Raw genomic sequence first — 15698 nt, 5'->3', positions numbered from 1 at the left:
CTCTAAAGAAATGACAATTTTAAGGGTTCAAAAATTCTGTTCTTCAAAAGAAGTGACCAAGTGTTTCCTTCTATAGCTTCAAACTTTCTACACTCAATTATTCGATTGCTCCATGCCACCCCAGACAAACCTGACATGACTGAACTACTTTGTTACTAACTTCCCCAAAAGAAAGTTAAAAAAGGAGTTTGTAGTAAATGCAGCTCTCTAATACCATGTCTAACACAATATCTAACACAAAAGAAGCTTTAAAAAGATCATTTCTTTCCTCATTCGATTAGGCAGGAGTCAATTTTCTGTAAAAGCAACAAACAAACAAAAAACCATTTACAAAAGCATAACACTGGGGGTTCCTTTTTTACTCAAGATGTTTAACTACTCAAAATGACAACAATTACATCTTTAAGAATATAATAAAAGGGGTGAAAACAGCAATACAATCGACAAAGTGTAGATGCTATATAAACCAAAGATGTTTTTAAGGGTTCTTTTTAAGGAGTAGGAAGGATTAGAAGCTTGGGGAAATCCAGAATTAAACAAAAAAAGAGAAAGGGAAAAAAAGAAAGAAAAAAGATGTCCTCAACTGCAACCACTCTGTTTATCAATAGCGTCTTGGGCTGTAGGAACGAGATCTTGATCGTGATCTGTATCGACTATAGTAAGGAGAAGGCGATCTTCTTCTGTATCGGTAATCATAGTCTTCGTACCTGTCGTACCCACGATCATATCCTCTATCACAGTAAGAATCTCGACATCTGCCACCTCCTCCACCTCCACCGCCTCCACCACCACTGTGAGTTGGTCTGCCCATGTATATGCCTGGTGTAGGTGTGTGCGCTCTCTTGGTGATAGAATAATCTACACAAATTCTTCTACCATCCAGCTCCATTCCATTTGCCCTTTCCATAGCCTCCTTTGAGTCATCTATTCTCTCGAAATAAACAAAAGCAAATCCTCGCGACCGTCCAGTTCGCTGGTCATAAACCACATTGACACCACTCAATGGTCCATATCGAGAAAATACTTCGCGAAGATCTCTCTCTGTTGTGTACAAACTGAGGCCAAACACTCCTAGACACGTGTTGGGATCTGGATTTGCCCTGCTGCCTGTATGTCTTCTCCGGTTAGACATTGGAGAATGACTTCGGCTCCTGCGACGCCGGTATTCTGGTGTATAGGACCTACTTCGAGATCGTCTCCTATGAGAGTGAGAATGGGATCTGGATCGAGTGTAACGTCTATGAGAATGCCTCCTTGACCTCGACCTGGATTTTGATCTTGATCGAGAATGGGATTCAGAGTGTTTGGAAACTCTTGATGGACTACGAGATCCTGACCTGCTCTCCGATTTTACACGAGCAGGAGTTCCAGTTGGAGATTCTGACTGAGAGCGAGACTCCTAGGACCCATTCATTCTTCCAGATTCTTTTAATTCTACTTCACTCTTGCTTTCTACTTCTCTTCATTCTTCATTGAGTTTTTCATTTTTCATACTTCGTGTATTCTTCCCCAATTCAAACAATTCAAAATAGCCTTAAAAAAAAATATTCAAGTGCTTCTATCTGACCAATCTTCTGTTCAATTTTTTCCCCCATTCAATTTTAATTTTCTGATCTTTAATACTTTTCATTAGCCTTCTTTTATCTTGATTTATCTTCCACATTCTTGGAAAAAACTCTTCAATTTCTTCACGAACATTAACTCTGCCCTCGAAGTTGTTCTCCTCTACATCACTCATGTCGGCCAGGCACTCCCCAGAACTAAATAAGAGACAGGTCTCGGCTTGAGGGCCGATGGCCTAATCAACCAGCTGACTGGACCGTGGGGAGGAGGAAAGAGACGGCAACAACAGCCGCTCCACTCCACTCCCACTCGGTCGCAGGCTCCTGTATCACTTTTATAATGAAGTAGACAACAAACATCACAAAGAAACAAAGAATGTATCACTTTTATAATGAAATAGACAACAAACATCACAAAGAAACACACTGTGTGTAGTCTGGGACCATTTAGAGCAGAGGCAAACAACCCTAAACACAGCTCGTTGGGTCCTAGCAGTACCACCGCACTACAGCAGAGCAAACTTCTACCTGTAAATCTGCATTCTTAATGACCTTGAATGATCCAAAGTTAAATTGTGGACAAGCAAAGTGCAAGAGGTTGTAAAAAAGATCTCTATCAAAACAGTACCAACAGCATATCTCACTGTTAAATACTAATCCTCCTAATAACCTAACAACATGTCACTCCCCTGTCCCCAAACCCTCAAAGTATCCCCACAGCGTTGTCAGTAATTTGAACTATTCACTGCAGGGTGCGCACATCGCACAATCCAGTCCCATTCTAAGGCCTGCTCCCCGCTCTCACCCATGGGCTCAAAGGCTCTCATTCACAAGCCTTATGCTCTGGTTGGCCCACTCACTTTCTCTCAAAGAAACTTTATGTACTTGCCTGAGCTTTTGCTCACTCAGCCACCCTCACTTTTCTTCCCCTGTTAACTCCTCCTCCTCCCCAGTGACTCCCCATCCTTCCAGGCACAGACCAAACTCTCCAACCCACACAGCCTCTCCTTCCTGTATATTCCTGTAGAAGTTATTGCCTATAAAACACACAAAGCACTTAACCCTATAGCCTAAAATTACGTAAACAAATACGTTATCTACTAAAATGTATTTTAATTTCTAAAGATTAGGGACCTTTGTTATATATTTTATAATAAATTGCTTTTATATAATGCTTTAGTTTATAAAGCAACTTCACATATATTACTCTCAACAAATATGTTGGTAACTTCGAATGCTTTAAGAAAACAGAAACAAAAAAAATGTTTTTAATGACAAAAGATTTTTTAAAAAGAGAACACTTCAGTAATGATGGGCAGAAAAGTACTCACTCAGAGTCCACCACCTAAAGATCTGGGAGAATGCTACTTTTCTTCCCCACAACCCACAGATATATTTAGCTAATGGTGGGAAAAAGTTCAACATTCAAAATTAAAAACAACAAAACAAAACAAAAAAACCCTCATACCCAGTGTCCAGATCTTGGTTTCTAAATACCATTCTCCAATCAGTCTCTCTGGAGAAATAGTTCATTCCAGAACTGGGGCAGGGGACATAAAAGATTAGCCAGGAGCTTCTTGTAGTAATAAGGAAATGCTCAAAAAGGGATGGGGCATGTCAAAGGGACGTGTGAGCCAATCTGAAAGAGCTCCCAATGGCCAAAGCCAGAATAAACTGAATAACAAAATAAATAAGAGTATTGGACTTCCCTGGTGGCGCAGTGGTTAAGAATCCACCTGCCAATGCAGGGGACACGGGTTCGAGCCCTGGTCCGGGAAGATCCCACGTGCCGCGGAGCAACTAAGCCCATGCGCCACAACTACTGAGCCCGCATGCCACAACTACTGAAGCCTGCGTGGCTAGAGCCCGTGCTCCGCAACAAGAGAAGGCACCGCAATAAGAAGCCCACATATCACAACAAAGAGTAGCCCCTGCTCACGGCAACTAGAGAAAGCCCGTGTGCAGCAACGAAGACCCAACGCAGCCAAAAATAAATAAATAGATAAAATTTTAAATAAAAAAATAAATAAGAGTATTGGATTATGAGTCCATATGGGTATAAATAAGTGACTGAATAAATAAATGCAGAGAAGAAACAAATCTTCCTTATGGAAGAATTCCGAATTATATACATATTTTCCCCTCCAGCAGGTGGAGCTAAATCCCTACTCCCCTTGAGTAAGCGCTGGATTTACTTTGAAAAGATAGCATATGGAAAGAAAAAAATAGTAACTTTCCATTGGAGAAACCTAACAGACAGCACCTTAACCAAGTGACAGAGGCTAACATCACTAGTGATGTCATGTGGGGATCATCCATCCCCAAGTTGATAAGAAAGGCACTTCACCTTTGTGGTCGTCTTTCCAAAAACCTGCTACCCCAATGTAACCGTAAGAAAAACAACAGACAAATCCAAATTGAAAGACATTCTACAACATACTTCCATGCATCTCAAAATTATGAAGGTCATAAAGAATAAAGTGAAGACTGAGAAACACAGACCACAAGAGACCAAGAAGAAACGATAACTAAATACAATATGATGTTCTGGACAGGATCTTGGAACACAAAGGCTATTATAGATAAACTGGAGTTGATGGTAACATACCAATGATGGTTCCTTAGTTTTGACAAACAAAATAATGTAAGATTATAACATTAGGGTAAACTGAAATTGGGTGAGGGGATACAAGAACTCCCTTGTACTATCTTTACAACTTCTCTGTATGCCTATAAGAGTTTATAAAACAGAAAATTTCAGAGATCCAGATCAAATAATATGTAGAAGCATCCTGTATCAAATCAAAAGTTTTGCCCTAAGTTTTCAATACTGTTAGCCTAGAGGATGTCTAACTTGCAGCCAATGCTGCAGACTTCCCTTTCTTCCTCAGCGAAAGTGTTCTATACCAACAGGCAGTACCTCTAATCCCAACTGGCATTTCTCCTAAGTCCTTTGGGTGAAAGGATGATCAGGAGACAAAAGTCTGAACAACATGGTACAAACAACATAAAGTTTATATGAATGTCTGTAAATAAAGGCATTTCACAGTTTTAAAATCTAGTTAATTTCACCAGATGTTTAAGTCTTGGTAGGATATATTTTTTAAAAATTAAATAAAATAGATTCAAGGCCTTTAAAAGACAAACCTTGCCAGTACGCTATATTCCCATTTAATGAGTAAGGATTTCTGGGTATCATAGTTTTCTTAAAAAAACCTACATTTAAAAAAGCATTTCAGGGATTTCCCTGGCGGTCCAGTGGTTAGCACTCAGTGCTTTCACTGCAGTGGGCCTGGGTTCAATCCCTGGTCAGGGAACTAAGATCCTGCAAACTGTGCGGTGTGGCCAAAGAAATGACTTCAGCTGTTCTACACAGGTGACCTTATAAACTGATGACACGTGTGAGTAAAAAGAGGCAATATCTAAGATTTATGAGATACCTTATAAATAACATTACTTTGATATTAAATATCAATTAATATTAAATCAATATTTAAGCCAAGGTGGTCTTTGGCAAACTAGGATGTATGGTCACCTTAGCCATACACCTCATTATGAGAAACTCTGTTACATCGTTATAGAAGAAATATGATGACCTATTTTCTAATTAAAATTTTAATAAAAGAATCCAAAATGCAAGTCCCATTCTGAATTTTACAAGGCAGAAGGTAGTGATAAAGTGAGGTACTTATGTCTACAAAACCCTAAGCCATTAGTATTAATATCATGTAAAGAAACAATGATGCTCATAAATTAAAAAATGATTAGAAAGGAATATGATTTTTAACATAATTACTTCACAATATAGATATGCCCATATGGATATAAATAAATGACTGAAGTCTGTCTGAATATGTGCAGATTTTAAATTTGCAGCCATATTACACACAGAAAAACTAGAGCTAAAGAATGGCTGTTCAAAAACAAAAACAAACAAAAAAACTCCAAAAAGATGGTAACTTAGTAAACAGCTTAGCCAAAGAACATTTAAAATAGAAGATATTTAATTTTCAGTTTAATATGGTAATCCACAATTAATAAAGACAGGTTGTACTTTCATTAATAAAACATCTATTTTCTCAGCCAAGCAGACAGATGTTTTATTAAATCTTCACATTGGGAGCACTTAAGATTTTTCTGAAACTTTAACAGATAAAATTAAGCTAGCCTGAAAGATCTCAGAATGTAAAGTCACAGTAAACACAACCCCCTAGTGTTGATCTTCATTGCAATACACTCTAAAAAGTATATTATCTGTGACCAAGACTAAACCAGACCAAAAACTACCCCCAAAGCGAAAATTCTAGCACAAATGAATTAATGCAGATTCATAGGCTTAAATATATTTCAGTTATAGTTTGGACTGTGATCGATCACTGTATTATAGAAAAAGGCCTCTACATTAACCGCATTTTAAAACAGGTACAGTATATTCCACATATTTAAAAAATGAAAAACAAAGATTTTGGGGGGTAAAATAGTAATGTTGGTAAAGCCTATCGTATTCATGCTACATATATCCCAGTATGATATCATTAATTAGCTATACAGTATCTTAATATAAAACCGAAGTGTTATCTCAAATCTGAGTCAATGTCTTTAAGGACTTATCCATCCATTCAATTCAATTAACTGATCTAAGCATTTTTTGTTTTAGTATTATTTTTGTATTAGTAGCTAATTACTTCCCCCTTCCAACAGCTTACACTTACTTAATATAGCAAGGTTCTAAGCAACGTTTTTCCTTTTATTCTTAAGAAGTATTCTATAGACCTCAAACAGATAGACCTCAAACAGATAGACTTGAGAAATGAAAGAAATCTCTTGCCACCCTTAGAACTACCAAGTTCTACACTCGAGACAATTCTAAATTGAAAAATTTAAAAAAAAAATGGGAAAAGGCAATATAAAAATTTCCTAAACTGTAGAAGAAATTAGACTAATTTGGTTTTCTTTACTATCTTCTTTAATAAGACATTACGGCAAACAACTGAGCCCCCAGTGTGTCAGTTAACCATGGGGATGTAGATGCATACGAAGGAGAATGGAAACAAGTTTAATCTTAACCCCATTCCTTTTGGCAACTAATGGCAATACAGAATACAAAGGGAGCAATTCTGTGTATTTTATCAAGTCTTTGAAGACACCATAACAGTTTTATAGTGAACTGTGCTGTGATCTGTTAAAGAATCTTCAAATTAATGAGGATGTTTAAAAATTGTAATCTTCCCCTTACACGGATTTAAGCCAAACACAAAAAATGGGGACTGCACTAATAATCCTCACATGAAGTATAAGAATTAATGTCTTATGCTATATCAATGCAGCCATCTCCCTATCACTAAGATCTAAAGTTAAATATGGTGTCCTCAGCTGCTTATAAAAAAAGGGTTAAATGTAAGAACATAAAGCTTTTATTCTGAATTAGTCAGTAAAACAAACAAACAAACAAAATTAAACCAAAACTTGTAAAAGGTTTTTAAATGACTTGTTACTAACATAAACATACATATGCTCAAAGCACTTTAAAAACTTTTAAATTGTAATTTAACCAGAACTTCTGTTAATAACCACTATAAGCAATTAGGCCAACTCTAATGTTCTGGTGACCAACATATTGGGAATTAACAAATAATAAATCTGAAACTGAGGAAATCAAATACATAAAAAAATGACTATTTTAAAGTAAGAGTATAATAGGAGTCACTAAGAAACTACTAAGAAACTATCACCACTGAAGCTTTTCCTTGGAAATATCTTACTTTAAACTTACAGTGAACACAAACAATGTGGGCAGAATATGTACAGCTACAAAACAAATGCAGTGCTGAGTTACAGCAGACAGAGGGAAGGCATTCTGTAGTCCACAGGATCAGATGTGCGGCTCTAAGCAATTACCAGTAAATATTTGAGTGTTCTTCCATTCTATCAACTTTAAAATTTAAACTGAGTTACAGCGGTTTCACTGGTATTAAGAGTTGGCAAAAGCAAATTAGAAGAAACCCAAATTAGTCTGTTTTAACTGGGTAGGATTTACCTCATTCATCGGAACCAACCCACTTCCCCATCCTTAGAGCCAAAAAAATGTGGATATTGGCCTATTTTAATATTTTTCTAGTTCAGACGGAAGTCATACCGTACACAGCCTTTGATTTTAGGAACCAGAACAAAGTAAAAATCAACTACTCACTTAAAAAGGAAAGGAAGGAGAAGGTTCTGGGAATTAACCCAGTCACAAGCCATTCCAATCTTTCTGTTAATGCAAAATCCATTCATAAATTGGCCAAATTGTTATTAACTTCCAAAAACTCCTTTGAAAATTATGAGTTTCAATTTCAAATGAAAGAACTTGAACAATTTTCAAAGAATCAAGTATAATTTATAAAAGATAGATCTTTACCAGTTCACATATGTTCCATCATATTTTGCATTGAACAGTAGGCTGATTACTTCATTGTGGCATATACTTCAGAACCTAATTTTTCAGACGGGCTGACTGACAATCCAACCACTTTAAGGAATTTATCAGTTATCTACAAGCTAGACCTGGCTGGCAGGTATAGCCAGGTCACACAGCAAGTTTAAATACTCCAACCTCAATCACAAGAAACAATCAGAGGGGAAAATGACACATGACTGCAATATACAAAGGCAGCAGGTAAGTCATTCTTCACCTAGGTCAGCAGCTGCCAATAAAATCGTGTGCACAAATTTAATGAATGAGTCTGCTCTAGTTAAACTATGAACATGCCCCTGAACTTAGAAAGGGAGATAAGAATTGCGCTTGCAATTCTAGCTGATGAATTCATTAGATTTTTATAAGGCAAATAATGTAGAAAGTTAGAACAGAATTTCTAGAACCATTTATCCTGTGATGTTGTAAAATCAAAGTACTACTTTATTAAATGAGTTATTTTATACAATATGAACATCAATATAATTACAATTGTAAAAAAATTTTTTATAACAAGGATGGACTGATTTTCAGATTTCCAAATCAGAGTCAACTGTACATTTACACAGAATTGTCTTTGCATGAAGCCCAAAAGGGAACAGCATAAAAATGAATGTTTCTGTAGCCCCTTTATTTTTGCTGATCAACAGTTTGTTAGAAAAGCAGCTGCAGGTTTGTTACCTAAGGTCTGAGACAGGAGAAGAGTCAAAGGTGTCACGAATTCACCTACAAAACATAAGCAAGATTTTCAGTGAACGTAAGCATTACACAAATGTGATTTATATGCATTTCAAATGTCTTTAAAAAAAAAAAGCACAGGATGAATTGGGAGATTGGGATTGACATATATACATTAACATGTACAAAACAGATAACTAATAAGAACCTGCTGTATAAAAAAATAAATAAAATCCAAAAAGAAAAAAAAGCACAACATGCCTAACCTACGAAGTTAGTCTAATAGATCTGTCAGCTAAATTTTTATAAACAGATATTTGATGAATTTACTTTAAAAATAATACTCATGCATATACCATCACCACCATTTAGAAAAAAAAATCCAACCACACAAAGTATAAACTGATTATTTTCAAGCAACTACCTAGTTTATACAATGAATGCCTACATTTTGCCTTATATTTTAATGTACTTAGAAGCTCTACTAAGCATTCTAAGTAAAATACCTGCAAAAAAGCACTCATAAACTTTGGTCTGCATCATTTCTGGGAGCAAGACTCTCAAATACCTTTATGATAGTTATTTTCTTTAGACTGAAAACTTTCTTCCATTCTTGGACCAGAGTTGGCCAGCATCACCTCATGCCATTTTTGGCTACAGTGGTTAAAAACATGGATGTTTCAAAGGCACTGAAAGGATATGGTCTGGGAAAATGGACTTTTAACAATCGTAAAGTTAAACATTAACTTAAAAGGGGGCAGTAATGAAGTCTCAGCTAGAAGACAGAAATCAATTTTACAATTACAGAAGATAATTCTGCTCTTGTATACAGCCCTGCCATTAACGAATGAAAAGAAGAAAAGGTCAATTACCTGTAAACAACTTTATGCCTGAACATCAGCTAATTCTGGAGGAAGTGGAGTCTTAGGATGCTTGCTCTCAAAGTGCTGCTTGAAGGTCTTAGGGTCTGGCATTTGTGTCTAATTTTAAAAATTGTGCAAAAAAGAAGAGTTAGACCTGATTCATGAAATAAAAATGTGCTAACTTTTAAAATCCTGAGCCTACTCATGATCGACAACTATTGCAAAACACTTTTAAATTCCTATAACTTAATGGCTGGCATATGAAAAAGGACCCAGTAACAAAGAAATTCCTAGCATATTCCCACATTTCACATATAAAGGGTCACACAGAATGAAGTATTCTTACCTGATTAACAGTAAACAATAGGTAACATTTACCGAACACATTACGTTAAGCATGCTACCAGAATTCTCATAGAACCTTCCAGTAATCTTTTTTTTTTTTTTTTTTTTTTGCAGTACGCGGGCCTCTCACCGTTGCGGCCTCTCCCGTTGCAGAGCACAGGCTCTGGACACGCAGGCTCAGCGGCCATGGCTCACGGGCCCAGCCGCTCCGCGGCATGTGGGATCTTCCCAGACTGGGGCACGAACCCATGTCCCCTGAATCGGCAGGCGGACTCTCAACCACTGCGCCACCAGGGAAGCCCCCTTCCAGTAACCTTAAATCAGGTCCTACTATCCTCATTCTATGTGCTAAGCAAACTAAAACCTAGAGATTAATTTGTCCAATACCTATGGTTAACCTAGTACTAGGTACTTCAGATCTCAAATACTACACTATACTGACTTACCTAGGCAAGGACCTTCAATTATTCTTTAGCACATTACATTAGACAAAACATGAAATAAACATTTTTTGTTGTTTTGAGTTTTTAAATATATGAGCTACTCTAATACTTTTAGGTCAAGGTATTTCTTCATTAGTCATTTAGTGAAATTTACTTTTACCTTGCCTCTTTCCAAACAGAATCTGAAGCTGCTCAATTTCATTATTTTGAGTATATCAAAGCTCACTATGAACAGGTTATTTAATGTAATACGTTTCCTCTCTTAGATTAATGAGAACTTTTATGTAGTTAAGAACTTCTATTTCATCAGTAATGACTTCAATAAATGATAAACTTTAGTCCAGGAATCAAGTCTTATCAAGATCCTTTCCCATCCATACTACCAATTCTACCTAGGCATAGGGCTTGGGGGGGAACAAAAAACGTTTGTTGTAACTGGATCAACCTCACTATGCACTTTTCCTTTGGCACTTTTATTCACTAACTTCAAGGGTAGTGAGCTTGAACAAACAGGCAAAAAAGAGACCCTGGCTTGGAAGTTAAGAAAAACTTCTTTGAGGCAGTGTGGTATAGTGGTCTAAAAGGTGGGCTCTGGAGCTGGACCTCCTGGGTTTAGATCCCAGCTCTTCTGCATACTAGCTGGGTGACCCTGCACAAGTTATTCAGTCCCCATGACTCAATTTACTCTCCTGTAAAATGAGAATAAAAGTACTTTGTGCCATAGGGTTGTTATGTGAATTAATGGGCTCATGCATGTAAAACACTTTGATCAGTGTCTGGCACCTGGTAAGCACTCAATAGCAAGCTGTTATGATTATTCTTCAAATCTAATAAAACACATTAATTCTAGTAAAAGCACTCAATGTGAATATACTCTATTTAGTTTTACAGACATCGTAACTATGAATGTAGCGAAGAAAAAAAAACAAAACAAATTAATATAACCAGAGGTATATTACATAGCTCTAAATTAAGAATGTAAATCTGACCTTTTTTAAAGTTCAAAGTGTATTATTTGCCCTTAAGAAGACATCTTTATTCTCCATGAGGAAACGGATTTTGCTTTGTTCACTCCTTTTCACTAAGACCAAGAGAACTGTGCCTGGCCAAAGGAGCTATCCAAAAAATGTACTTGTTGGGACTCTTCTGGCGGTCCAATGGTTAGGACTCCACAATTCCACGGCAGGGGGCACAGGTCCAATCCCTGGTCAGGGAACTAAGACCCTGCATGCTGCACAGCGCGAACAACAACAACAAAAAGCATATATATATGTGTGTGTATATATGTATATATACGTATATATATAAAACTGTTGAACAGATGAATGAAGATGGGTTCCTAACACAACCAGCTCTCAAATCTCCTATTTCAAGTAAAGCATTTATCTCGCCATGTTTGCAAAATTTTAACCTATACAAACCCATCTCTAATGAAAGAACTGTCCACGAGAAAGCTATGTCTTTCAATTCCCCTTACCCTACAGACAGTGCAGGTATATATTAAGGCAGCTTTGGCAGCAGCCTTTTGGTCATGTCCTTGTTTCTTCTTTTGTCCAGCTTGCTTTTTGGCATTTTTCTGCTGAGACTGAATCTTCTGCTGTCCACGAGCCATATCTAAAAACAGAAGTTGAGGCATTAAAGTGAAATCTAAGTATGATAACACTCTCAGAGTTTGACAGTTGTTTTATAGAAGCATTTGTCAATCAAAATGTATGGATTTACAGATTCTCCTATACAATGCTACTAGAGGATAAACTGATATAACCACTGCAGAAAACTAGTCGTTTACTCTATAATCTCACAATTCCACTCTTGGTATATATTCAACAGAAATGCAGGTACACTGTTTCTAAAACTGGAAACAATCCAAATGCCTACTAATAGTAAGATGGATACATAACTTGTAGCAGATTTCTACAATGGAATACTATGCAGCATTCAAAGAGAAGAAACTATTGTTAAACAACATGGTTATATCTCAGCATTAAGGAAAGAAGCCAGATACAAAGAACATATTGTTGTATAAAGTTCAACACAGGCAAAACTAATCCAGGAAGTAACGCTGGGAAGAAAGGGCGTGAGGGGGATTTTTGGGGTACTGATAATGTTCTGTGTCTTGATCTAGGTAATGGTTATACAGGTGTATTCACTTGTAAAAATTCACTGAGCTATACACCTAAGAATTGTGCACTTTCTTATAGGTAATCTTCAGAAGTTTACCAAAAACAGTTTAGCCCCTTCCTCAATCATTTCTCTGATCATTTTGCAAAGGTACTCTCCCCTTCCAGTATTCACTGTGCGACCTAAGATTCTTACAACTTTAAGAGAAATAAAAGCTGTCATCTAATGTCTCTAAAGGAGCTCATATGAGCAATGGAAACCGTTCTCTTAAATACTCAGGTTTCATGAAACTACTGTGCTATTCTTTCTTAAAAAAAAATGGTATTCATAGGATTGCTGGACAAATTATTAAGTAAGATTAAGGGTACCTTTACAAAAATGAAAGATACCACTTTTTACTACTGATGATCTGAAATTAACATGGGTTAAAAATTAAGGGAAAAGAACTACTTTTACTTTTTCATGAAAATTAAAGACTCCTTTAAGACAACACAAGTTAAATCTGTTCATAAAAGGTCTATAATGAGTCTCAGCTGCTTTTTAAATACTTTAAAATAGGATCTAAGGAGAATTCCTGTGGATAGTTTTGACTAGCACTGCAATTAAATCTTAAACTTTTAAGTCATTGCAGGACATGAACACACAAAGGATCTATAACTTCACCAGAAAATAGTGCTAGCTTTTTCTGACTGGAACCTTAACTAGTTAACAGATATGAGGTCAAAGCATTTCACTGAAACACCTGAGCTTCTCCCAAAAAGAAAAAGGGAAACTGAAAAAATAAATACATCAATTGGACAAGTTCCCACTAGCATTAAACACTGAACCAGAAGTCAAAATATAAAGGAGGATCAATCCTTTTCTAGGAAGCTGGCTGAATATTTTAACAAATTACAAAAATGTTTAGTATGCTAGCCTAATATAAGAACCCCATTCCCACCAAATAAAGGTAAATATTACCAGACGTCTTCGCCCTTGAAGACTACCATTTTTGTTATTTTTTAAAAACCAAATTCTTATTAATTCCAAGCTGAATGAAATGATTTTTTTAAAAGTATATTTATGGCATGCTTACAAACCAATTCCCATGGAAACAGATTTGGATACTTTTGTATTATTTGGATGATAGGTATTCAATCTTTATGCATCCTAACATTTATAGCATTCTTAATGTCTCAGTGCCTTAGTATCAGTAACTTATGTTAGAATACTTCAGTTCTCTCATAGATCTGAACTCTTCCACACGATGTATGCTATGCTACGTATGTTAATACACTGTGTGAGTAACCTCTTAATTGTTTTACATTGAAAAAAAAACTAATAAAATGGTAAGCTACTAATTCTAGGTTTCTCTGATATCTAGAAGTTATTAGCTATTTTGATAACATTTTCATGCAGTGATCTGTAGAACGCAATGCCATTAGATACACATTATTTTTAACTTTTGCAGTTACCATTTCTCCTCAAATGTAACATTAACAATACATTTAACCCATTTTCGTTGTCATCTAACAAAAGTAACAAAAAGCCATAGAAGTTTTAATAAATAGAAGACTGTGGTTGCTTGTTCTTATTTTTAAAACAGAAAACACCAGGTAAGGGAAACTGAATCAGTCTAAACGCCTGACGTAGGCCCCTAAGTTCTAGCAACACGCTGCACTGATTTCCTTTCTGAAAGCAGAAATGCAAACGAACAAACCACCTGCTTTTGGACAGCTCGACTTAGCACTTACTCTCAAGCCAGCTGAATTTTCTACAAGATCTAAGCGTAACCAAGCATAACTTCTCCTTGGCTAAATGCAACAAACCGAGGAGCAAGAAGTCCTTTATAAGTACCTAAAAGCTGGCTTTTAATATAACTCTTATTTTGTATGGTCTTCTGAGGGGGCTCCAAAGAGGGAAGCAGTAGAGGGAATAAGGAGTTCTTCCAAAATGAGGAGCTCTTACAGGAGGCAACAAGTAAGCACTGTCCCAAAGATCCTCTTAAAACCAAAACAAATGAGTAAGAGAGAAATAGATTTTGGATCCAAGAAGTAGGATCATTCTTCACAAGCATCTAAAACGAAGAGGCCCAAGCAGTGACCAACATCCTGACCCTAGCCTTTTAAATGCACCCCTTTTGGAGAGGAGACAGGATGAAAGCACCAGCAGTGAGGTCTATTTCACCCAGCACTTCGCTGAGCCCAGCTGCAGCCCCGCGCGCCTTCCTTCCCAAACCGGCCTCTCCCGCCTGGGAGAGCTCCCTCCTCTCTTCTGCCACCCAGAGCCACACAACCCCTACCTACCCGCCACTCCTCACGGACCCCGGCCCGAGACGCGCCTCCTGGAGGCCTCGGCTGCCCGAAACCCGGCCCCTTCGGCCACGGGGAGCCCCAGCCTCGAGAAACCGACCAGCTGCTGTCGCCGGCGGGTTACAGCTCCGCCGCCGCGGCCGGCCTGCGACCGGCCACCTGCAGGGCCTGGCAGGCGCCCGAGCTTCCCGTCCTTCCGCGGCCCGCGCCGGGACAGGACAGGCTCGGCTGCCCCCAGGGAGGCGGGGCAGGCCGGCAGCCCCTCGTGACCCGCGATGACCCCCCACGGTCCCCGCCGACCCCGCCGGCAGGGCCCCCACCCGGCTCCCAGGAGTCCTGCGGCGTCAGCACCGCCCCACTGCCGCTCACCCGGGCCGGGACAGTCTTGCGTCGGAGAAACCGCGCAGCGCGAGAGGGCCGGGGGAGGTGGCCGGAGGGAGAGGAAGGGGAGCGCAGCGCGCCCAGTACCGCTTCGGCCTCCTCCACCCGCCAAGAAGGGGAAAGGGGAGAGCCGGGAGCACAACAGCCCGCGCCTCGCACCCGCCGCCGCGCGCGCCCGCCGCCGCCTCAGCCTAGGGGGAGGCCACTACACCTCGTGCTCGCGCACGCCGCACAGCTCTCCCAGTCGCCCCAGCGCAGCCTGCTCTGCGCAGCCCCCACCCACCGGCCTTCCTGCCGCGGCCTCCCTCCGCCCCCACCCGCTCGCGCGCCTGCGCCTCTTCCGGTCGCGGGGACCAATGGCAGCGCGCCCCTATTACATAAGCGAGAGGGGGCGGGACCTGGCGGGGACGGTGGCCCCTCAGAGACTGGAACAGCAGGGGACGTCGCGCTCTGTCTCCGGCGCACCGCCTCCCACTTCTTCTGCGTGCTCCATCTGGGCGGCTTCAGCCGGCCCTGAGAGCCGCGTGATCTCGGTCCTGGCGGGTGATGGCCCGCAGTGT

At 39.1% G+C, this 15698-nt stretch overlaps 2 protein-coding genes across 4 annotated transcripts; both read right to left on the bottom strand.

Moving 5' to 3' along the window:
- Window positions 1–340: 340 nt before the first annotated feature.
- LOC309792048 (transformer-2 protein homolog alpha-like) lies at window positions 341–1881 on the bottom strand. The gene is made up of 2 exons (XM_082601273.1): window positions 1703–1881; window positions 341–1399 (listed from the first exon to the last, which is right to left on the bottom strand). Exons 1-2 carry the CDS (start codon window positions 1736–1738, stop codon window positions 602–604), a joined length of 834 nt encoding a protein of 277 aa, XP_082457399.1. The 5' UTR covers window positions 1739–1881; the 3' UTR covers window positions 341–601.
- Window positions 1882–8626: 6745 nt separating this feature from the next.
- On the bottom strand, window positions 8627–15425 carry ZNF706 (zinc finger protein 706). 3 transcript variants are annotated; one of them, XM_082601133.1, is made up of 4 exons: window positions 15350–15425; window positions 11823–11959; window positions 9567–9674; window positions 8627–8742 (listed from the first exon to the last, which is right to left on the bottom strand). In XM_082601133.1, exons 2-3 carry the CDS (start codon window positions 11955–11957, stop codon window positions 9579–9581), a joined length of 231 nt encoding a protein of 76 aa, XP_082457259.1. In that variant the 5' UTR covers window positions 11958–11959; window positions 15350–15425; the 3' UTR covers window positions 8627–8742; window positions 9567–9578. The 3 variants fall into 3 exon arrangements, with proteins under 3 accessions (XP_082457259.1, XP_082457257.1, XP_082457258.1); XM_082601131.1 differs by having other exon boundaries at window positions 15127–15406; XM_082601132.1 differs by lacking the exon at window positions 15350–15425 and adding an exon at window positions 14752–15017.
- Between the last annotated feature and the right edge of the window lie 273 nt (window positions 15426–15698).

The sequence above is a fragment of the Mesoplodon mirus genome (assembly GCF_964341445.2).
Source record: "Mesoplodon mirus genome assembly, chromosome: 16".
NCBI classification, from domain to species: Eukaryota; Metazoa; Chordata; class Mammalia; order Artiodactyla; family Ziphiidae; genus Mesoplodon; species Mesoplodon mirus.
The sequence above is the reverse complement of the archived record's forward strand: the minus strand, read 5'-3'. Positions and strand labels throughout refer to the sequence as shown.

Coding starts and splice junctions, on each gene's coding strand:
- LOC309792048 (XM_082601273.1), bottom strand. CDS start 1,738: ATGAGTGATGTAGAGGAGAACAACTTCGAGGGCAGA. Junction 1,400..1,702: donor AGAACAACTTCGAGGGCAGA/GTTAATGTTCGT, acceptor AATGGGTCCTAG/GAGTCTCGCTCTCAGTCAGA.
- ZNF706 (XM_082601133.1), bottom strand. CDS start 11,957: ATGGCTCGTGGACAGCAGAAGATTCAGTCTCAGCAGAAAAATGCCAAA. Junction 9,675..11,822: donor ATACCTGCACTGTCTGTAGG/GTAAGGGGAATT, acceptor TTTTAAAATTAG/ACACAAATGCCAGACCCTAA.